A 24,242-nucleotide genomic window follows, 5' to 3' on the forward strand; every position below is an offset into this window, starting at 1 on the left:
ATCTCAGTTATTTTATACACGAAGTAGATTCTTCCCAGGTGGATACAGAAAACAGATGTCCTCGCTTCCCTGGGCCTCGCCAAGCCTTTTCCAGATGAGATGAGAGAAGGACCCTTCAGCTGCACTGGTGTTGATCCACCTCTGCTCTGCCAAGACTCAGAGAAGCAGCAGTGCTGGGGGACCCACACACGTGCTGCAGGGTGGTAGAGGTGCACAGCCTGGGCAGGTTCTAGAAAGTGAGTCCACAGATGTCATAAATTGCTAGGACCCCACAGGGTCTTGGTAGTGTGAAGTGGAAAAGGCCTGTAATTGTACTCGAGGGCAATAGTCTTTGGAGAAATCTCAAGAAATTAGAGCTTTTCCTGCTCCTGGCTGGTTTATGGAAAACCAAGAATAGCTTTGAGGCAGGTTAGGCCCCTGTTTCTGTGTTAAATTAGAATACATTTGGCTGCAAGTAGCAAAAAGTGGATCCATGATTAAGTGAGGATTGTTACCTCCCACTGGAGAAAGGGTATGTTGGCATCTGCTGACCATGCTCAGTGCCCAGTGATGCCATCAGGGATGTGGCTTTGTTCTCCATACCACTATCCTTAGCATTTGGGCTTTTGTGACCATTGTCATCAGCAAGAAGAGAGCAAAAGTGGCCTCTCTATCTAGACTAGTAGGAACAAAGCTTTCCCAGAAACCCCCAGCAGATCTTAGCTTTCCAGCTCCTTTGTCGGATCATCATGGAACCATCCTCAGCTACAGGGAAGGCTGGAAAAGAGGATTAAGTCGCTAACAGTATCTGTGGAGGTCACTGGGAGAGTCCTGTGCAGCTTAAGAGGAAGCCAGTTAAGTGTTCCCCAGCCTGAAAACTATGGTGGCTTGTTGTTAAATGAACATTCCAGCAGCTTTTCCACAGCCCACCCTTGGATCCCAGCACAAAAAATAGAAGCTTTTCACCTCTGTCACTCTATTCATACTGGTTGCATCAGCCCAGATGCCTTCTTCCCACCCCAATTTGTTAACGGCACCTCTGCTGACTAAGGTAATCCTATCTGTGCTGAAAGATTTTAAGTGTTGCTTCCCTAAAGTTTCCTAGCTGCCTCAGTTTCTTCCCCATGTTACGTCTCTCCTGATACATGCCTTTTCTTCTGCGGTGGGCTTTTCTGTAGTCAAACAGTGTCAGCATCACCCTCAAAGGATGGCCTTCATTTGTTGGCACTGTAAACTCTAAGAAGAGTCCCAGGAGTGCCACTACCCATTCAGCTGCCACATCTGCAGCAGGGGCAAAAGTCACCTCAGATCCCTTCAAACCCAATGAGAATGTGATTGCAAGTGTCCCCCAAACTGCAAGGCATGAACCCTGGGGAGCTGGAGCAGTCTTCGTTGTGCCCTGGGCCCTTGCCCATGGATGGCCCTGAGCAGAGCTCTGCTGAGCCAAGTCCTCCACTGGTGTCTCCACCCAGCAACCTTCAACCGCCTTTCCTGTTCAGCTCCCACTTGCCTTTACACACACACACTCTCATAACAACATGCCCAGATAGTCCTACCACTTGTCCTTTTCCTGACCAGTTAGCTGGGAGCTCTGCCCCTACTCAAAAGTGACTGAGCAAATGACTTGATCTCTCTCAAGATTTTTGACCAGTGTGCAAAATGAGAGTGACTTTCCTCACAGTATGAGGATTAAAACAAGGTGATGAATGCCAAGTGCACCTGGTGGACATACACTCCAGGTGACCTCAACTACTCCACCTGCCTAGAGGAGCTGCTCAGTCACCACCCTCTGCACTGCCCTTGCCTCGGTGTCAACCTCTCAGCCTCTCCATCCATTCCTTTGAAGCAAGCCGCCTGGAAAAAAGCGACTGGGTACATTGCAGACCTGGAGTCGACTCTAACTGGCGTCCAGTCTCGGTTCTTCTGTGGGGACGAGTTTGAGCTGAAACAAAGTAGTGTTGCTTCTTTGCCTCAGTCTCTGCATCTGTAAAATAAGGATACTAGTACATATCTCATAGGGTTAGAGTGAGGTTTAGAGACCTGGCTGTTGCACTGTTGCTGGAAGTGCCTTGACCTGCACCTGTTCAAAGGGGATCTCCATAATTCCCACTGGGTGATATGGAGGATATCAAAGCAGAGACTGTCCTAATCCTGACTGTGGAGGTGACACTGCGGGGTTGGTGGAAACAGGCAGGGGGACCCCCTAGGTAAATTCCAACCCGCCTTCACTTTGGGTATGTCCAATGTTACAGAAAGGTTGAGGCATATTTAAGTTTTCAAGAGTTTACTTGGAGAAAATTGATTCAAATCGGGCAGCATCCAGTCTGGCAGAGAGAACAAAGCCCCAAGGAGCAGCACAGAATGAAAATTTACAGGCAGCACGAAGCAGGAACAAAGAAGTTACACTCGGCAAAAAAGCAGGTTGGTTATTTCAAGGTCACTTTCCTTTAGGAGATAGTGGCTGGGGTCTGTCAAGCAGATTACCTAACCAGTGCTGATCAGGTGATTCTTGACTGACCAGTTTTTAAGATTCCATTCCTAAAAAAAAAAGACTCAGAAGATTCCATTTCTGGGAGAGCCACAGTAAGTCAAGTCTCAGTTTGGTGCCATGGAGCTTAGCATAAGCGGCTCCATTTTAGACCTTGTGGGTAAAACACAATTTTTCCAGAATCTCTCACCTGGCCTTAGTACACCTCCTTATCAGGTGTTTCCAAGGGGTGGAGAGAAGAAGGCCATCTCCATATCAATAGGTAATTACAATGGCCAGTGAGAGCTCATCTGGACCAGAGAGGTTGGGTGGGGGTCTGTTCTGCAGCTGGGTCAGAAGATACACGGGAGACCAGAAGTGGATGACTGCTCATAAGAAATGAGCAGGTTTCTCTCACTTTATTTCTCCCTTTGAATGATTCTGGCTTCCAAGGGATTTTACCCCGGGATTTTTTCCCCCAGAGTTACAGACCTGTTGTCTTGTTTTCAACTCCAGGGTCTGGTCTATAGTAGTTATTCAATAAATACTGGCATCCTTTTTTCTGACCCCATTCTTACCTACCGGGCCGAGCCCTCATCCTGTGATGACAGGTGGTCCCAAATCTCCCTGCCTCAGGTTCCTTCTCCCACATTTCCTCCTCCCCAAAGTCTGTGCCAACCTAGTGGCTATCTTCTGCCTAGAGGTTACTTCAAGATGACCTTAGGGGTCTCTTCATGGATGCTGCTCCACTCTTCCTACTTCGCTTTTATTAATCCCTCCCTTACACCCGTGTGATATTCAGACTGGACTCTGCCAGATCCTGGAAGGGGTCACCTTGGGACATGGCTTCAGTCTCCACTCCCTAGAAACTTCTCTTCCACTTTGAACAAGTCACCACCTAAGCCCTATCAGCTCCCTCCCCATGGCCCTGATATCAAGGGAGATACCCCTCATGTCCCAGCTCTTGAGTCCACACCAGAACTTTTGGTGAGTTTATTTCTAGGCCTGGCGATGTCACAGGACCTACTTCTTTCAAGGTTGGGATGGCCTATTAACAAGCCCAAGGTCATAGGGCCTCAGCATCCTTGACCCTCTGAGTCTTAACAAGAGTTAAATAGTGGCCCAGGATGGGTGGGTTACTGATCAAACTCAAATGGCCCTGCTTGAAGTGAAGAAACCCATACATACACAGCGGAAGCAATATCCACATTGGGCTCCCTGAGAGGAAGAGGGCAGAAATGCAGGCTCAGGGGTGGGAGTGGGGGTACCTCGGGAGGAGGTAGCGCAGTTCATTAGCCCCCTTATTTGGGGCAAGGAGGATCCGTGTGGTGACAAACAATTGTCCTGGAGGATTTAGGCGGATTTGGCCAAGTGTCCCTGTGGGCCCCAAGCCTCCTCCTAATCCCGTCCACATTTCAGAGTACTTAGGATCGCATTAAATGTCAAAGCCGGCGTTTAGGGAAATATCTACATTTCGTATGCATCTGCCCGGTCTAAAGAAAAGCTGCAGCGAACCTTCGAGCATTTGGCGCGAGAGACGCCCTGTGTGGTCCTGAGGGTGAATGGGGCGGGGGGCGGGGGGCGGCGCCCTCGCGGCCTCCCGCCCAGGAATGCGGGCTTTTCACATGTAGAAAATGCTGATGTTTTGTTCAAGCCTTGGCCTCCCGGAGGCGCGGAGGCGCCCGGCCGGATTGTCACAGCCACATTTGCATATGAGCGGCCCCTTGTCCCCATCCCACCCCCAGCAGTCCCTTCCCCCAGCACAGCTCTGCGGAGGGCTTCTGGGCCTGGTGGGAAGGCCGCCTTGCAAACATTCTCCCCCGTCATTTAATCGCCGCTAAGGCCACAGGTAGCTGTTCTGGAACTTTCTAAATGAACGTCCTTTCCCCTCAGGCCCCAGGCAGGCGAATTTTCTTACTCCAATTTCAAGATGCTATTTAACACTTCCAATTATTTGGTGTGAAACGACGTACTCCCTGCAGGAAGATGAGGGCGTTGGATGCACCGCCCTGCAGCCGCTTGCCCTGAGGCTGTGGCCAGCGCGCTGTCTGCTGGGACGCTCCCGGGGGCTGCAGTCTAAGCCTGACGGTGTCCCTGCAGAGGGGGCCGCGGAGGCCGCAGGTAGCCAAGGGGGCCACCGTCCGGAGGGCTACGCGGCGACCCCAGGTCACAGCGGGGGCGCGGGCGCCACCTGTCGGCGGCCCGGGCGGCTCGGCCCCCTGGACGCGGACCTTGTCTTGCTCGCCGCCCCCACGCCACCCGGCTCCACGCTCCGGGCGGGAAAGCCCCCAGCCGTCCGGGCGCAGCGCGCGGCCCCGCGTCTCCGCCGAGCCCGGCCCGGCGCGCCCCCGCAGCCGAGGCGCCGTTCGGCCCCGCGGTTGCCTTCGGTGGTTACCGTGTTCACGCGGTCAGCTCCGGTTCCTCCCATTTCACTGATTTTCTTGTATTTACTTAGTTACTTTACTTAACTTTCAAAAATCTGTGTTAGTTATTTTTATTTCGTTTATCCCACTTCGTTATTTTAGTTGGTTTATTTCATGTTCATTAGCTTTATTTCATTAAATTTCGTTTTTCTTTTGTTTTCTCATTCCATCATTGAATTTAATTTCATTCGTTTTATTTATTTCATCTTTCCTTTTATTTCTTTATTTTTAATTTAGAAGAAAAAAGGGGGATACCTTCTTCATCTTATTCTGAGGATTACGTATTTTCCTGTCTCTGAGTTTCGAGAAGCAGTGAAAAGAAATACTATCTTGGCTGATTATTCAGGGTGTTTTGTCTCAATTCCACAACTAAATTTGAAGCACTTGAAAGAGACAAGGTTTCATGTCATCGTTGGTCCAGGGAAATGCGTTCATTGATTGAAAGTCGTGAATAAATATTTCTCCTGTGACACAATGTAAAACACTCGTTGGGTGTCCCGTCAATCAGAAAGACACCTGCTCTGGGCAAGGCTCACTGCCAAGTATATAGAGCAAAATCAAGGTCAGAGCACACAGTCCTAATCTCAAGAGCTCCAAGCAAATTGAGGACAGAGACGGAGACCCAAGAATTGGAACAAGGCTTCATGGAAGAAGTGTCATTATATGTGGGCAGAGAGGGACTGAAGGCCCCTTGCAGGTGGTGACAGGGCCACACGTTCCAGATAAGTAATACTAGGAAAAAAGGTCTGTCACACTGCTGGTGGGAGAGTGGTCTGTAATTTGAGGTGGGGATGGTTTGTCAGAGAAGTGCATAGTTCTGTGGGCTCCAAGGAGGCCCTTAGCACTCTGTCTCCCCTGAACCACGTACAACACAGTGTGTCCCCGGTATCGCTTGGGAGAAGGGGAGAGTGGGTCACTATTGGCTATTGATTCTCTGGAAAGCAGTATGAATTATATTTCTAAATTCTCACCTTATCTTCCCCAAGACTTTATTTTGAAAAATTTTAAACATATAGAAAAGATGAAATTGTGGTTTAATGACCACCTTTATGGCCTAGATCCATCGATTAACACTTCACCTACATTTGCTTTAGTGTGACCCCCACCATTACCCACCCCACACCCCATACACACACACGTACACTTGTTATTTATATAGTGAACTTTTGGGAGTAAGTTGCAGACATGACAACACTTCACCCCTGAATACCTCAGCCTGTATCTTTTAGAACAGGGCCGTTCTTGACATAATCGTAACAATTATAACTCCCACAAAATTGAACATTGATGCAGCAGTTTTATTTGATAATATGTAGTCCATATTTAAATTTCCTCTGTTGACTCCCAAGTGCCCTTTAAATGCTGTTTTTCCCCTTGGTCCAGAATCCACTGCATTCAATTGTCCTGAGTCTTCCCCAGTCTTTTATGAGGGTTACAGGAACAGCACCTCCACCTAGATTTACCTGAGTATCGCCTGAGGACTGTGTGGGCATCTTCATGAGGAGGGACTGTGTTTTTTATTCCTAACACCCAGCTCCCCCAAACTGAACAACCTCCTCTCAGAGGCCAGCACTGCAGTTTCCTGGAGTTTTCTGATCTTGCTTTCCTCTCTCTTTAGATTCCAGCACCCCTATCCCCATACCACTCTCAACTCAATAAGTACCAAGACATCCAAATTTCCTTTTCTAAAAATGACATGTTTTCCAGGTTGAAAACTCAACTTTCTGTTGCCATTTATCTATAGTAGCTTTCATTAGCACTGGAGGCTGGGAGGGAGGAATCTGGGAGATACATGACATGGTTGCAGACCCAGGCAACAGCCAAAATGCTGGTGGTGAGACAGGGACCACGGGCTTAGACAAACTAGAGTTAAGGGCCTCCGGAAAAAGCAAGGCAAGAAATTTACAGTCAAAGCAATCTAACAATGTAAAGTCCCTATCGAAACTCTGCATTCAGCATTATGCAAAGTCAAGGTCACACTAATTCTCTAGGTTAAAGATACTAGACTAGGAATATAGACATCTTCAGTGAGATCAGTTAAAGGTCAAAAGGCCATGAGCAACTTGGCCTGGAATATTTGAGTGTTCCGCAAGGGTATCTCAGCATAAGCTGTGACTTCACTGTACAGAGCCCCAGCAAACAGACAATAGCCTAACCCACCTTGAGGGCAGGGCAGGTGGTACAAGTCCACACCCTAAGCCTTTAATTCCCCAAAATCCTCAACTGCCTATAAATCCCCTAGACATTGCACCACCTGGGGCTCTCTTGTCCCCTCCCAGCAAAAGCCAGGAGATCTTTCCTCTCACTTTATCGCTAAATAAAAGCCTGTACCTTGCTCTCCTACCTTGAGTGTTTGTGAAGCTCATTCTTCGGCTCTGCAAATGAACCCTGGCATCAGTGGGAGGACCAGTTGAGATCAGGAGAAGGACCACAGTGGTGAGAAGCAGTCAGCCATGGCTGGTCATGTTCGACCCACGTCTGGTGAATGCAGGTGGACAGCAGTCCTGAGTTGGGGATTAGCCCACCTGCACATGGGGGCAACTCTTTGGAGACCCCTGGCTCACACAGGGCTTTGAGTCTAGAGAGGGGCAGGATAGGAAGGGTATAAAGAAGACTCCTTCCAGCCCTTGGTTACCCATGGGTTTCTTTTCAGTGAATTTGGGGAGGTATCCCATTTTGCTTTCTTTCACATTTGTTTGTGATGTACGTGCTCGTACAGGCTCCTCTCTTTCTGGATCTGGCTTCAGCGAAAGCAGAAAACACCTTGACTCTGGAACCTAGTTGCCCCAGGCCAAACCCCAGTCCCACTACTTCCGGTGTGCCTTGGGCAATTTCTTGGGCCAGTGTTGCAGTTTCCTCATTTGTCAAATGGGATCGTAATAATGCGACCCTGATGGTCCTGATACGAAGCTTAAACAAGGTATTTGTAAAGCTCAAGGAACAGTGCCTGGCATCTACTAAGTACCAGGTCAGTGAAGGAAATAAGTAAACACAAGGGCTCTTATTAATGCCATGTGGTGACCCTGAATTCAGCCCTCTTCTATAATCTGGGAAAGAAAGTCGGATGGGTTCATGGGAAACTCTTAGGCACTGGAATTAGGCATTCCTGGATTCAAATCCCAACTTTACCACTTCTGGCTGTGTGATTGTGTGCAGGCTGCTTGCCTCTCTGGACTTCAATTTCCACTGCTGCAAAATAAGGGTATGCTCACTTTGCCCGGCAGTGTTGAGGAGAAGTGCTACCTTAGCAAATGCTGCTCAGTGAACGGCCACTTCAGGAGCAGTTCCCTGAGTTTCTAGTTTCTGCCTGTCAGCCTGTTGTCCAGCCTGCTCAGGTATAAGGAGTAGAGGGAAGGGGCCTCCCCTAGGGCCTGCCCTTGCGTGGAGCCTCTGACTTTTCCAGGCCTTCCTCCCCAGAGAAGGAAATAGACTTTTTCTTTCCGTGTAAAAGAACAGTGTGAAAAATCCTGAAAAACCCAGCAGTGGCTTCATGGGTCAGGAATCTGAGGTCCATAGCTGCCTCTCATGTGGCCTATGTCAGCCCGTCAGAGGCCACAAAAGTGGAGTGGCTATTGGCTAACCCAATGTTCCTGCAATAATTGTCCTCTCCACCTAAAGTAGGAATGTTTGCTAGAACTCTGAATATGGGTTGTTTTATCTATCTTTGTAATCTATCTGTCTTTAACTGAAACCCAAGCAAGGCTGATCACAACAATAGAGAACAGGACTGGGAGGCAATAACAAGCTTTGGTCCCTTACCCACTGATTCATTCCATAAAATTCATACAACAAAAGGATTTCCTTCCCTGGCACTCAGAAATAGCTAAGGATGGTGAGATTGAGGGCAGCTTTCAGAAGAGAGCAACCAGACCTCTCTTGGTATAGTCTTTAGTATTTGGGGAAACTTAGCTACGTTTAGCTGTTCAAAAATGCTTTAATCAAAATGAAAAGTGGAGTTTTGTTTGTTTATTTTTAAATAAGAGTGAAGTTCCAAAAAGGGCAGGACAAATGAAGAACATGGGACTAACAGGAAGCTACCAGCCACAGAAGAGTGGGCTCGGGCCCTCCACCCCCACTGAATCACAGGGAGAAAAATTGAATTTGAGAGGCGGGTAGATGGTGCCCAGGAAAGCCCCGGGGGTGGTTTCCCTTCATAGGCTGTCCAGACTTTCCTTTCTGAGAAGGAAAGGGGATTTTCTCCTTATGCTCCAAAGCAGAGGTGAGTTTAGGCTGCTGTATGGCTGGATTTTCCACCCTTCAAAGCCCCACTCTGCTTGAAAAGGCCTTAATTAGGTCTAACAGCCTGAATTCGACTTGTATAGCCAGTGTTTCTTTTTTTTAGAGGGTGATCCTACTGAATTAAAATTCAATTAATCCGACTTTTAGGGCAAGAAAAACTATTTGTGAAAAATCATTAAACAGCATGTAAAACCCTTTGAGGAACAGTGAATACTAGAAGAAGTACAGCCTGGCTTTTGTTAAGGTACTTTGGGCCCAATGAGTTAACTTTTTTAAGGAATTTTAACAAGATAGTGGTCAAAGTGGAATTTGTTCATGTAGTTTATTTAAGGTTTTACAAGGCCCTGCAGAGTCCCTCCCCTGAGTCTGGATGCGAGGAGTGCTTGATAACGTGGTGAGAGGTAAAATCTGAGGGGGCCATTGTGAGACCTGTGAGGAAGCTCAACAACTGGCCCGGGAGCTTCAAACATGTCAGGGTCCTGAAAGACTGAAGGGGGCTGGGATCTGTCCCAGATGAAAGTGGGGAGGAAGGCAGCCTGGGAGCCCGGGCGGGGTCCTGGGAAAGAAAACAGATGTGTCCAGAAGGGACGTTATTGGGACAACTGGTGAAATGTGGATACAGCCTAAGGATTAGATAACAGTGCTCTATCAATGCTGAATTTCCTGATTTAGATTATTGTGCTTTGGTTATATGAGATAATGGTTGTATTCGTAGGAAATGCACACGGACATGATTAGGAATTCATGGCCATCATATTCCCTTTCAAGCGATTCAGAAAAACATCTTCACACACACACACACAAAAAAAAATCCATATATAATATACATACCATATACATGTAATAGCATACATATTACATGTATATATATAATATATATACCTATGGGGAAGGAAGAGAGCAATAATGCAAATGTAGGAAATGATAACATTTAGGGACCCTGGGTGATTATTATATGGGAGTTCTTTGTATTGTAGTTTTCCTCTATATTTAAAATTATTTCAAAATACCAAGTACACAAAAATAAAGATAACTAAAACTAAATAAAATGTAGGAAGAGATCAAAGTGAAAAAGAAGGAAACGGGGTGGTATGTCAGGAAATAAACCAAATGTCCGTGTCCGATAATAGCGTTTATTGGTTTCCTCCTGCCTGATAACGCCCTGAGATAGGTGTGAACGGACTGCATGAGAACTGGACGGTCCCCTAAGAGAGAGGCTTGGTAGCAGTCTGGGAAGGCCAAAGGTGTTTGCCATCATTGAAAACCCATGCCCATCCTCAAGCATCACCCAGCAGCGAGTATTCAACAAAGTTGCCCAGGACCACGGATGCCCGACCAGAGTGTATGACTTAGCACCCGCCTCTGAGGAGCTGGCAGTTTCATCAGGGAGACAGACATGTAAAACCACTGCGGTGTGCTTTGACAGGGGCCCCATGGCAGCATCAGTGTGGGAGTTGTTGTCTCAGGCCAGGGAAGGAAGCTGCCAGAAATGACTGAACCCCCACAGACGAGACACTTGAAGTGAGTTTTGCAGGCTGAGTTTTCCAGCAAAAGGGTGTTGTAAGCAATGGTAGAAGGGACAGTCTGCCAAGTGCAGGAGGAGACAGTTTGCAACAACTGAGCAATACCTCAGAGAGTGTGCCCCGAGCAAAGGCAGCAGGTGGGAGGCTGGGCAGGTGAGTCATTGCTGAAATGCTTACAGGAGGTGAGGTTTTCTGCGCTGGGATTTGAAGAGGAGATATTGCCACAGTTGTGTGAAAACCGTGTATCACAGATGGAGGGAATACCCGGTACAAAAGCACAGAGGTCAGGAATGAGCAAATCCTAAGGCAAGGGACTGGTAAACACCGCGGAGCCCAGGAGTCTGCATGAGGTGGGGTTGTGCAAGGCGATGGCCTCTCTCCTGAGCCTGTACATTTTCACGTGAGTCCTCAGCCTGGACGTGGTCGCACTATTTACCTGACAGCACAGGTGAGACTGTGGTGTCATCCCCACTCCCACCTCTTGACTTTTATCCTTCTCTCACCCAACCCACTGCCAAATCTCACTGGCTCTACTTGCAAAATAGAGTGCATTTAGTCAGTTTGAAGAGGCATGTTTTTTCAGCTGATAATGTTTCTGGAATTGGGATAGAGGGTGCAGAGTGTTAAACTGGTAGTGTTCTGTTAGTATTGGGTGGTAATTGTATTTGCTCTGGTTATCCACTGCTGCTTCAAGAACCATTCCAAATTAGCTGCACAAAGCCACTCACATCTTACTCGACTCCCAGGTTATGTGTGTCTGGGATTCAGACAAGGCACAGCCGCTGTTTGTGTCGGCACACAGTGCCTGACGTTGCTGTGAAAGTTTGCGTGACTGGGTGACTCTAATGGAGGTTTGAGGCTAGACTCATCTGAAGATGACCTCACTCCCGTGTCTGGCTCCTTGGTTGGGAGGACATGAATAGTTGGGGCTCACTGGGTTCCCATCTATCCATCATCTATCACTGTATCTTCTCCGGACTTCTCCATGTACACTCTCCACGTAGCCTATTGTGGCAGCTCAGGGTTCATAGGGTGAGTGTGCCAGTGAGCAGGGCAGAAGTCACATGGTCATTTATGACTTAGCCTCCGAAGTCCCTTCTCATCACTTCCATTGTGCTGTATCTCTTGAAGCAGTCATAAGCCCACCCAGATTCAGGGGAAGACCCATACACCCCCGACCTCTCCATAAGTGTGGCACAGAATTTTGGGCTCTGTTTTAGATGGCCATAGTGTATCTTACAATCAGTGGGGTCTCCAAGTCCATAAAATACAGTGTCTTGAACTTGACCACCCAGAGCACCACCACTGCTGCCACCCTGGTCCAAGCCACCAGCAGTATCCATTTGCCCCTGGGCTTCCGTGCTTTCCCCTCCTCCCACCGCCCCCCATCCAATCTCCACACAGCAGTCAAAGTGATCCTTCTAAGACAGAAAGCACATCATGTGACTCCCTGGATCTTGACCCTCTATTGGCTTCCCATCATCCAGAATAAAAAACAAAAGTCCAACTTTGATCTATGAGGCCCTACATAATCAGGCCCCCGACTTCATTTCTGACTGATTTCCTACCAGTGTCCTCCTTGTTCATTGCCACTTTCACTGGCAACATTTCTGTTTCTTAGACAGGTCTACCATATTCCCATCCCGGGGTCTTTTCATTTGGGGTTCCCTCTGCCTGTTGCTCTCCTCCCCTAGATAGGTACATGGCTGATTCTCTCACCTCGTGCTGGTCTCTGCGTAGATGTCACCTCCTCAGAGAGGCCTTCCCAGACCTCTCCATCTAAGACAGCACCCCGATCCCATCATGCTCTGTCCCCTGACCCAGCTTTGCTTTACAGCATTGATCACAGGACACTCCACATTCATTTATGGGTACATTCATGTGTCTCCCCTTAAAGGAGGGACTGTTTGGTTTACTGTTGCATTTCCAAAGCCCGGCACATAGGAGGTGCATGAGAAATATTCATTGAGTGAATTCACCTGTTGCCTCATTCTCTCCCTGTACTAACTTAGGTAAGTCACTCTTATGGTCAGTCGGCAGCTAGCTGTTCCTGCATGGCCACACTTGTGATCATTAGTTGGCCTGCCGTAGCTGGGTGGCCTGCTGTAGGTGGGGTGAAGGGGCTAACAGGGCCTCCTGTGTCTCATCCTCTGGCAGGTTGGTCCAGGTGGCCACAGGGGTTTAACCGCAGTACGAGGGCAAGCTCTAAATGCTCAAGAAGTGCTTTTGGTTTTCTGCTTCTGTCATGTTTGCTACCGACCCATTAGCCAAAGCAAATCACATCTCTGGTCCCAGAATCGCTGTGAGAGGGCGCTGCCAAAAGACATGGACACAGGGAGGCATGGACCCGTGGGACCAGCACTGCCACACTACCCCCAGCAGAGCACATGCTGAATTTCTGAGTAGAGTTAACGGCTGAAGTGCAGTGAGGGCGGGAGGTGGCAAGGGCCAGAGATGACTTCTGACACAGGGTTATGGAAAAGCAGTGGACTCTGAGGGAGCCTTTAAAGGACAGGTGGGTTTAGATGGATGCAGAGGGTAAGTAAGGGCATCTCAGATAATACAGGATCAAAGTATTTACAGGAAGAAGTATCATTAGTAAAATAACATAGATCACCATAATTTCTTGGGCTTTACCATGTACGAGGCTCTGAGCTACATGCTTCAAAAGCATTATGCCATTTAATCCCCTTAGTCATCCAGAAAGTTAAGATACAGTTTTATAGAACAGACATTTTATAGAAAAGGAAAACAAGGTCGAACAGATGCTTCACCAAAGAGCTATGAATTGCAAATAAACACATGAGAAGGAGCTCAACATTATTAGACATTAAGGACATGCAAATTAAAACCACAATGAGATCAGCCCATACACCTATTAGGATATAAAGTTAAAAAAACAAACAAAACTGACTTTACAAAGTCTTGGTAAGTATGTGGACAAAACTGGATTCTCAGATACCACTGGTGGAAATGCAAAATGGTACAGTTACTGTTTAAAACCGTTTTGCAGTTCCTCAAAAAGTTAACATACACCTACCATAGGATCCCGCCATTCCACACGCAGGTATTTTTCCAAGTGAAAAGATACACTTGTTTAGACAAAGACTTGGATGTGAATGTCATAGCGTCTTTATTTGTAGTAGCTAAAACTTGAAAACAACCCAGATGACCAGCACAGGTGAATGGATCAGCAAACTGTAGGGCATCTGTACTGCGCAATGCTACTCAGCGATGAAAAGAAACAAATTACTGATCCATGCAAAAACATGGATGAATCTCATGGCTGAATGAAAGAAGCCAGAGCCTCCCCCCAAAAAAGTACAAATTGTACAAAAGAATACATATTGTATGGTTCCATTTATATAAAACCCTAGAAAATGCAAATACTGATGTACAGTGATAGAAAGCAAACCATGGTTGTCTGGGGAAAGGGTGAATGGAGGGATTTTCAAGGGGCCCCAGAAAACTTTTGGAGGTGAAATATATTCATTCTCTTGGTGGGGTGATGGTTTTATGGGGGTATCCATTTATCAAAGCTTATCAAATTGTGTACTTTAAATATGTGCAATTTATTGCATGTCACTTATCTTATTTAAAAGAAAGAGCCTTAGGGGCATTAATCTGGTAGAGAATATAAAGAAGGTCAGAGTGGATGTATCCCAGTTCGCTATTGCTGAGTAACAAAGGACCCCAAAATTTAGTGGCTGAAAACAACAACCACATTTCATTGTATTTCAAAATTTTGTGGATCAGGAATTCCAGCTGGCTCAGCTGAGTGATGTCCCGTGGCACTGGCTTGCTGGCATTCAGGCTGGGATGGTGTGGAGGACCCGAGATGGCTTCATTCATGTCTGACACCTTGGCAGGGTTGGCTGGGAGGCTGGCTCAAAAGGGCCCCTTTCCTTCTCCGTGTGATCTCTCCAGGAGGGATGTCAGCCTTCTTATGTGGTGGCTCAGGCTTCAAGAGGCCAAGGGGAAGGTGCCAGTTCTCTTAAATATGGGGCAGAGGCTCACTTCTGCCATACTCTTTTGGCCAAAGCAGCTTCCTGCCAGCCAGACTCTGGGGCAGGGGTGGTAGAGCCCACCTCATGAAAGCCCTGGAAACTGGGAGAGGCTGGGTCAGAACAGCCCAGGCAGAAGACATGATGGGTCCTGAGCAGTTGAGTTTGGTTGTATGTGGGTGGTGGGCAGGGCTTGTGCAGAGCAGTTATGGAAAGGGAGATTTGGGACAGAACAGAGAGGCCCTGGGCCACCAGGTTAAGCAGTTTGAGTTAACTTTTTAAAGCCAGAGGGAGCCCTTGAAATCTGGAGCTGGTGGAATGAGGGAGGGTCAGGGGTAGGCTGAAGCAGGGCTAGCTTAAATGGCATCATCTTTCAGCTACAAAATGAGAGCGCATTTGGAGGACGAACTGGTCAGCCTTAACAGTATGTACTGATTCATATGTCTTTTGGTTTTCTGCAATATTTATTTTAAAATCAACTTATAGTTGTTTGCCTCCTTGTTATGAAAGACGTTTCATTTTAGAAATCAAGGCTAAGAGTGTAGGTTAAACATGGCGGCTAGAGGCAGTCACTGGGGTCTTGAGCTGAGTGACAGGAGGCAGATGGTAGCTCTATTCTGGAGGGGATGTGAGGTCCAGTGGAGGTAGTGACCAGGCAACAACCCCTTTAAGGGGTAGGCAGGCAGTTTGCAAACCACTCTGCCAAGTAATGGTAATAAAAACAAAAGGCTAATATTAAAATGTATGCTCCAGTACTTACATATGATTCTGATATACTGAGCACTGTACATTTAGTGGAACATTTAATCCTAATGAGCTAGGTACTTGTACCAGTCCTGTCATAGGCATGAGAAATTTGAGGCACAGAGAGGTTAAGTAACCAGCCTAAGGTCACACAGTTGAGTGGTGGCGCTGGGTATAACCAGAGCTGAGCTCTGAACTGCTTTTAACTACCAAAGCTGGATGTTGACTTTACAACATATGTGCAGTTCAAGTTTCTCTACTGTAGTCAGTAAAGTTCTAGGTGACTAGAGCTTACATTATTTCATCTGACCTGCTCCCGTTCTGAACTCCGGGTTGTTGAAAGCCGCTGACACACTTGTTAATTATTTTCAGGCCGGAGTCAGGGTAGAGTCAAGAGTTTGGTGTGTAGAACTCCATCCGCCCTCAACTGGCAGGATGCAGGCAATGATTCAATGGTCGCGTTAGGCTGGTAATCCGCGACCTCCACCCCTCATTGGTTCAAACAATAATTGTGATGTAGTGTTTGCTTAATGTTTAAAAAGGATACTCTGGTGATTTATGTATTTAAAAATTATGGGCATGCACTCAGAAGACGATGGTGAAAGGTGCAATTATGACATCACAACAAGTGGGTGCATCAAATATTTAATTAGAGGATCAGATGGAAAAAGCTGAAGCAAAGTTGCTCTGATGGGAATGTCACCTAAACTCCAATTCCAGGTCGGGGAGAGCGGCAGGGGCTAGTGTCATCTTTGAAAATGAGATAGGGTTACAGACGAATTTGAGAAGGAATACAGATTTACTGCCTGAATAATTTTAGGACTGGTTTCTTTTAAAAAATGGTTACTTATTAAAACACAAATGATTTATTTTCAGGATTCCAGAAGGCATGTATATATATATATATATATATATATATATATATATATATATATACATACTCCTTTCCAATGTTAGATAGTTGGGGAGAACTGGAAGGCTACTTGCTTCTCCCTTGCTAAGAAAGGGTGTTTATTAGCCAGGATGGCAATGAAAAATTTAATGCACATTTATAGCTGGGGACTGTCCTAATGCCTTTTCTCGCATTAGGTAGAGCCTCATTTGCATATAATCCTAATTCGTTCTTTCTCACTATACCATATGTTAAAAAACTCATAACTATTTCTATACAATTGGGGTTAAATTAGCTGCTTTGAAGACTTCTCTCCTATGGTAAACTGTCTGAATGGAAATCAGGCATGTGCTAATTTAACAATTTACATGGCAGCCCTGTTTCCTGGCAATGTCCTGTCAATTCTCGAAAGAAAAGGAAGCTATTTCACGACGTGAAATCAAAACGCATTTTCTTCTCTTTCTTTCTTTTCTTTTTGACTTATTCTGTGCAATTGTCCCCAGGAAACTAACCCACCAACCGCTGTCAAGTTTGATTCCTCTTTCTGGAGTTACAGCCTTCCTGCTCCTCCATGTCAGCTGACCTTTCATCTCTGTTCTCCACTTGCAATATTATTTTAGAGCTTTAGGACCCGGAGGACTGTTGAGCCTTTTACCCCCTCCCTCACGCCTCCCCCCCACCCCACCCCGGTTTTTTTTTTTTTAGCCCTTTTAGATGCTTGTGGGTGGGGCCAACCTACAGGGGGACAACAGGGCTGACCCATCCCTTTTCTGACCCTCTGGGGTCATCTTTCTTTCCGCATCTGTTTTCCTCTTGCTTTTTGTTTAAAAATTAAAAAATGAAATAAAAACAATCAAAGAAAGGAAAAGAAACCAAACCAAACCAATGCGTACACCACCTCTGGAGCAAGGTCCGTATGGTGTAGGGTAGATTCAAGTGTGAGTGTACATATTTACCGGTAGGTCTTAAATATGGCGGAAACTCACATTGGCCATAGATGGTAGCATTAGAAGCTCCTCTCTAATTTTTAAAGTATAAAGTATTTACTTCTTTTTCACTGGCAAAAGAGCACTTTTTTTTTCTTCCTGTTTTATTGAGATAACTGACATGTTTTGATTTTGATAAATAATTGTTGCACTCCTCACACATCTCAGGGAATGTTCCCTGGGCTTGGACTCGCTTCAGGAGCTGAGGACCTGAGCCTTCCTAGTGGCACTGCCAGGCTCTTCCTCGACCTGGAAGCCTTCCCCATGGCAGAGCAGCACTTGGGCCCCACACTGGCTTTGTTTGGGAGGTATTTCTGCAGCCTGGGGCCTTCAGCGCATTTGCCTAGCAAGGTTGACTAAAGGGCTCTTTCCAAGATTGATTTTTCCCTGGAAAACTCCCTGAATGCTGGTGAGGAAATTCAGAGGAGGAGCTGGAGCTGTTGATATACTTTTGCATCTTTACGATGGAGGTATGGTTGTTCAGGTAGGACACCAGTTTTTTCTTTTTATTGAACTATATTTACACACAGTGAACTTTTGCACAGCAAGTTTTGACAAATGCACACACCAATGCATTCCTATTTCATTCCCCCAGGTCCCCGCATGCCCTTCGAGGTCAACACTCCCTCAAACCCAAAGGTACTTTTCCTATCACCATAGCTTAGTTTTGCCCATTCTAGAATTTTCAGTTATCACCTAGTATGAACTCAAATTTTGTTTGGCTTCTTTCTCCTAACATGATGTTTTTGCGATTGATCCAGGTTGTTGCCGGCATAAGTAGGACTAGAGATGTCACTAGCAGCTTGATAGTGTTAATAGGGGGACAAATTTTTCCACCCTCTGGCCTCCAGACCAGATACTCTCTAAATCTTGGTGTGTGGCCTTCTCCGCACTTCCAATCAGTCTTTTTCCAGCGCCAAGAAAGTTCTTCTCCCAGAGGCCCAAGCAGCCTCGGGCACCACCCAGATGGCCGCGGGCCGTCACCCGGCTAGCCTCCCCGGACCAGCTGCTCTCTGCTTCCACCCTCTCATTAAAGCTCAAAAGGAAACTGGCCCCTCCCGCAGATCAGAATTATATTCGTTTAATTCCACGTATCCAACTGCACACAATTGTTTGATGTTTTGGTGTTGCTCACAGATTAGGCAGAGTCCTTAAGAGAACGCAGGAGAAAAAAAAAAAAGGTGGAGGGAAACCCAAATCTCACGGGCAGTGGATAGCAGCTTCTGTTGAACCAGGTTTCAGAATGAAATCTTTTCTTTTTTAAATAAACGGAAGAGTCGCTCTCAGCTCCTCGCTCAGAAGGTTTCAAAGGTCGTCACACTGAAGCCTGGGGGCGTTCATCTCCCTAGCGGCCCGGAGGAGGGAGGAGGTTGGAGGGAGAAGGGAGGAGGGAGCACACAAAGCGAGCCGTGCCGAGAGGGCTAATGTTTCCTGTTTGCCTGGAACCCCCTGCCCTGTGTCCCCTCCCCCAGCCCCCTCCCAGCACTCGGGCGGAAGTGAGTTTGCTCCTTTAGAGATTAAAAGGATTCCGAATTCCGATCAGTCCCAATAACCAGCGTTCTGAGAGGAGGAGGAGGAGGAGGAGGAGGGGACGGAGGAGGAAGAGGCGGCAAACCGGAGAAAGAGGGGGCACGCGCGCGCGTGCACGCCCGCAACCCGAATTGGGGGAGTTGAGCAAAGCCCCAGGAGACCAGAGCGCCCGGCGCGAGCGAAGGCGGGTAGGCGCGGCGCGGCCCGGGCCACCCGAGTCCTGCTCGGTGACGCGCTTCAGAAGGAAGATGAAGCGGGCGCGGGCCGGCGTTGTTGGCCACGCGGCTTCCCAGCTCACCGCTCTGGGCCGTTGCCGGTTCCACTGATTCCAGCGCGCCCCGGAGAAGGCTCCGTCCCTGCAACTCGGGACCGGAGGGGGGACCAAGGCGAGGGCGAAATGGCCCGATGACAAAGGAAATGTGATCCCCCTTCGCTGCCAAGGTTTCAGAGAGGACGGACGTGAAGAGGAGGAGGGGCGCGGGGCGCGCGCGGAGCTCGGATAGCATTGCACGACGGCTCGCGCGGAGCGGGCAGCGGGTACATCTAATATCTTCCTGCCGATGAATAATTCAGGGCGGCCCGCGGGGACCTGCGGCCCCGCGCTGCAGCGCTGCTGAACCCGAGGGGAAGGAGCGCGCGGGAGGCGCCCGGGCCCGGCGGGGCGGGGGCGCGAGGGCCCCGGACCGCGCGGGGCGCGCGTGCGTGTTAAGCGCCGGCAGCCGCGGCGGGGATCGGCGGGCGCGCGGGAGAGGCGAGGCGCGTGGGGTGCGCGTGCGTACTACACGCGTGCGGCCCGACCCGGGCCCCTACGAGCTACAGCTGCGGCAGGGCCCAGCGCCCTGCAGGGGAGGCCGCGCCCGCCGAGAGCCCAGCCCCGAGCACAGCAAGCCGGGCCACCCGGGAGCCCCTGGCCGCCGCGTCATGCGCCGGGGCGGCCGGCGTCGCGCGGCGGGACACGGACTTGGTGTCGCGCTGCACACGCCGTTACTACTTTGGGGAGTCTACCTCTCCCAAGAAGAGACGAAGTAAATCTGGCCAGAGAAAAGCAACACACCAAACACTCGTCGAACCAAATTCTGCTTCTCCCGCTGCAACTGGGATTGCACAGCGGACTCCGCTTTGGGGGCCTTCCTTCGGTTAGCGAGACGGCTACCGAGAAGCTAAGCTCCAGCTGCTCCAGGGAGCCCTCTGACCTCCCTGCGCCCGCTCGCTCGTCGCGTGTCGGGACTTGTTCGGGCGCTCCCGCTTTGGGAGGCACGCAGCCCCCACGTCCTCCGGGAGGAATCTCTGTCGCCTCTGGACAGTGGCATTTAATGCCCGCAGCGTCGGGGGTGGCAGCGGGCGAGCTGCGCCGCTCCGGTGCCGACTCCCGGATTGCAGGCCTGGCCTAATCGATGCCTTTTGCTGAGTGAGTCGGCGGCTCCCTCCCCCTCCACCTCGTCCGCTCTCTCCTCCTCCTCCTCTTCCTCCCCGGTCTCCTCCCTCCTCCGGACCCGCTTGCAAATGGCTTCGTTCCCTGAGACCGACTTCCAGATCTGCCTGCTGTGTAAGGAGATGTGCGGCTCGCCGGCGCCGCTCTCCTCCAACTCGTCCGCGTCGTCGTCGTCCTCGCAGACGTCCACGTCGTCGGGCGGGGGCGGCGGGGGCCCCGGAGCCGCGGCGCGTCGCCTGCACGTCCTGCCCTGCCTGCACGCCTTCTGCCGCCCGTGCCTCGAGGCGCACCGGCTGCCGGCGGCGGGCGGCAGCGCGCCAGGAGAGCCACTCAAACTGCGCTGCCCGGTGTGCGACCAGAAAGTGGTGCTGTCCGAGGCGGCAGGCATGGACGCACTGCCCTCGTCTGCCTTCCTGCTCAGCAACCTGCTCGACGCCGTGGTGGCCACGGCCGATGAGCCGACGCCTAAGAACGGGCGTGCCGGCGCCCCCGCGGGTGCGGGCGGCCACAGCAACCACCGCCACCCCGCGCACCCGCGAGCGGCTGCCTCAGCGCCGCCGCCGCTCCCGCAGGCGCCGCCGCCTCCCGCGCCCTCCCGCTCTGCCCCCGGAGCCCCGGCGGCATCTCCGTCGGCGCTGCTATTGCGTCGGCCTCATGGCTGCAGCTCCTGCGACGAGGGCAACGCGGCTTCGTCGCGCTGCCTCGATTGCCAGGAGCACCTGTGCGACAACTGTGTCCGCGCGCACCAGCGCGTGCGCCTCACCAAAGACCACTACATCGAGCGCGGCCCTCCGGGCCCCGCCGCCGCCGCCGCCGCCGCGGCGCAGCAGCTCGGGCTCGGGCAGCCCTTCTCCGGCGCGCCCTTCTCCATTCTTTCGGTGTTCCCCGAGCGCCTCGGCTTCTGCCAGCACCACGACGACGAGGTGAGTGTGGGCGCACCGAGGGAGCCACCCCGGGCGGGGGGGTGTTGGCCGCCGGGTCACTGCGGGTACCCACGAAGGCCCGTCCTCCGGACCGGTCCCAAAGCGTGGGGGGGAGGGGGTCCTTTTTGGATTTCGAGGTGTTCCTTTAATTACGTGGCAGCTGTCACTGTGGATCATGACGTGGGGAAGTCTGTGTGTAGAACGTATGGCTTCTGTGTTTGGGACCCGACGGATCCCAGAAGTTGGAGGCGTGGGAGTCCCTCCTTTTTACGTATCTAATTCTCTGTGTGGCAAACGTGGCAACCGTTGTGTCCAGTGCAGCGGGAGGAGAATGGATGTGTGTCTCTGTGGATCTGGTCTAAGTGCGTGTTTTCCCTCGTTCCCCGATGGTTGCCGGGGTTTGAGGACACCTCCGCCCCTTCGGGGACTGTATTTCCCCATTTCTTTTGCATAAAACGTGCATGTTAAGACAACCGACATGGAAGTGTGTGTGTGTGTTGTGTCCCTATATAGATGTGGTTTCCTGCGGGCGCAGCGGAGGCTTCCCCAACGTGCTGAGGGCTCTCCTTTTATTTTCTCTTGTTTGTTTCTAAGACACGTAGATTGTTCTGGGCTAGGGCGTGAGCCAGGAAGCTGCCTGCGGGTGGGTTAGGAACGCGTGTGTTTGTGGAGACCAGTCTTCCGCGTGCGTCCTTGTGAGGGAAGCGCAGTCGGGGGACCTTGCCCATTGCCCTCAGCCATCTGGGAGCCTTGGGCTGCCCCCTTCAGCTGCGGCTTCGATCTTTACCGGAACCAGTTTACCTGGTTGGGTGTCCCCGCCCCAATCTGCCTTGTGGAAAGCAGACATGTGTACGCGACTCGAACCCAGGGTACACAACAGCTTTTGGGCTTGATTTCCCTGCTGCCTGTCGAATAAACCGTTATTGCTTTTCACACCGCGTGACACTTTCCACTCACCCGTCCCTATTACAGGAAGGGGTCAGAAATTTGAGGAGCAGGTTCTGCCGAGGGTTGGTGACTTTGCGAGCTACCTGTAGTCCCGTGGGATTTGGTGTGTTTAATAAATGTGGTCTTTGCATTGGGAAAGCAGGAGATGGCAGCAGCTTTAAAAATTCTAGTGGGAGTTGCTGCGAGATGGAATGGCAGCGTTGGTTCCGAGCACGGCTGAGGCTTGCACTGCGCAGCCTTTTCTGCTCCCAACCTGTTAATTTGGGGAGGAGGGCGGAGCTATTGCCGATGGCCTTTGGCTGTGGCTTCTACTGGGAAAAAGTTGAATTTCTCATCTACTTGTTTTGGGCGCCTCGTTTAAAAAATGTTCTTCCAGGTATGAAGCTAGGGGGCACTTAGTGCTTTACTTAGTGTTTAAAGCTTTGAATGGACTCATCTTAAAAGTTTATTTTCACATTCAAATGTTGCTAGTGTGTTCTTTCTTCATTTTTATAAAGATGAATGATTGAGCTCCCAGTCTGAATCCTAGGAATGGAAAGATGGAGCCAAAATTCACTGGCCACGTTTTTCCTCCTGGGAGGGACGCTGACGGAACCCTCCCTCCCAGCAATTGAGTTTAAATGTCAGGTTTTCTTTATATCCCCAGTTAAAGATCCACGAAGGTTTTATTTGGGCAAAAACAGTGGATGCTCTGTGTTGGCCGAACTTGTAAAATGTTTCTACACTTCTTAAATTATCAAACTATTCAAACGGTGTAGAGGAGTGTAAAGAGAGAAGGCAACCTCCCCCCTCATCTTGGGAGGTACCTGGGTGTCCTGGAAGTTAACTTTTTAACATGTGCGATGCTAGGTTGAAGTTGCTTGGCAAAAAAAATTAAGGTATTACATTGTTAAGTTAAATGTCCTTTGGAAACATGAAATATTTCCAAACATGGTCAGGTTTGAACCAAATTCTACTTTCCCTCCCTAGGCTTTCGTTTGAAGAAGAAAGCTTGGAAGCTAATTTTTAGACTCATTCTGGGGTTAGACGCTTTTAGGCCATTTGAATTTTAAGGTGACAAACTAGTGCTGTGAATAGAGGACTCAAGTGTGGGGAAGGAAAGCACCAGGCTCATATAGGGTGCCCCGTGGGTTAAATGAGCCGTTTTTCTTTACAAGGAGTTGATTTAACAGTTTTGGACTATTGTTCCTTCAAAAGGCCGTGCACTTCTTGCCTGGAATGGGAGCTCAGGGCACAGAGGAAGGTGAGGGTGCTCTCTCTTCTTCAGTTGTGATACACTGAAAGCCTGCATCCACCTATATTTCTGAATATACAGTCTACCTCGGTTTCTCGCATGTGCTGCTTTTACGGACCTGTCTCCGGTGCCAACAGGCTCCATTAAATAATTAAGGGCGTCCTTGCCTTAAGACACCTGACCTTGGGAAGGAGGCCCGGACCCAAGCTTTTCTCTTTGCTGTTACAGTGCTTCCAACAGTGGGCCCCCAGGGGTGCGGGAGGCAGCCTTAACGTCCTGGCCCCAAGATCGCTTTCCTTAACCCCTACCCCCCTCACTCCCCGGAAACGGCGCCTCAGGATTGGTAGTGTTTTGAGTTCTTCATTCAAAATGTAACTTCAAAGTAAGAGGGAGTTGGATTTTCCAACGAAATGATAAAGAGTTGTTTCCTCCCGATCTCATAATTAGCTCATGGAGACAACGTAATTGGGCTTTTTGGATAGTTTGGTGTCTCGATGGTCAGTTGAAAAGGCCTGCAGACCCGGCGAACATTCTGGGTGGGATTTAGGGCCTGGGAGAGGCAAGAGAGAAGGCCCGGGAAGGGTCCGCGCCCTCGCCGGCCCGCCCTGGGCCCCTCCGTGCGCCCCCCAGAAGGGGTTCGCTGCCCCACCCCCCACTGCCCCGGTACGCCCCGGGAGGGGTCTGCTCCCCATCCCCCCACTGCTCCGGCCCGCCCTGGGCCCCTCCCTGCCCCCCCCCCCCGGGAAGGATCCGCTTCCGCCCCACCCCCGGTCCGCCCTGGGCCCCTACCTGCGCGCCGCCCCCCCCCCGAGAAGGGTCCGCTCCCCGCCACCGGCCCTCCCTGGGCTCCTTCCCGCGCCCCCCCCCGGGAAGGGTCCACGCGCGGTTGGCTGATGAGGTCCAGGAGGTAAGCGAGGC

The 24,242-nt window shown here is 50.0% G+C and overlaps 1 protein-coding gene across 1 annotated transcript in view; it reads left to right on the forward strand.

The window, feature by feature from the left end:
* Positions 1-17,753: 17,753 nt before the first annotated feature.
* Positions 17,754-24,242, forward strand: part of TRIM71 (tripartite motif containing 71) — a 75,204-nt gene continuing 68,715 nt past the window's right edge. Inside the window, exon 1 of the mRNA XM_073222854.1 lies at positions 17,754-21,142. Coding sequence (XP_073078955.1) covers positions 20,291-21,142 — 852 coding nt within the window. The 5' untranslated portion in view covers positions 17,754-20,290. The remainder of the gene's footprint in view (positions 21,143-24,242) is intronic.

The sequence above is a fragment of the Manis javanica genome, chromosome 15 (genome assembly GCF_040802235.1).
Source record: "Manis javanica isolate MJ-LG chromosome 15, MJ_LKY, whole genome shotgun sequence".
In the NCBI taxonomy this organism is placed as follows: Eukaryota; Metazoa; Chordata; class Mammalia; order Pholidota; family Manidae; genus Manis; species Manis javanica.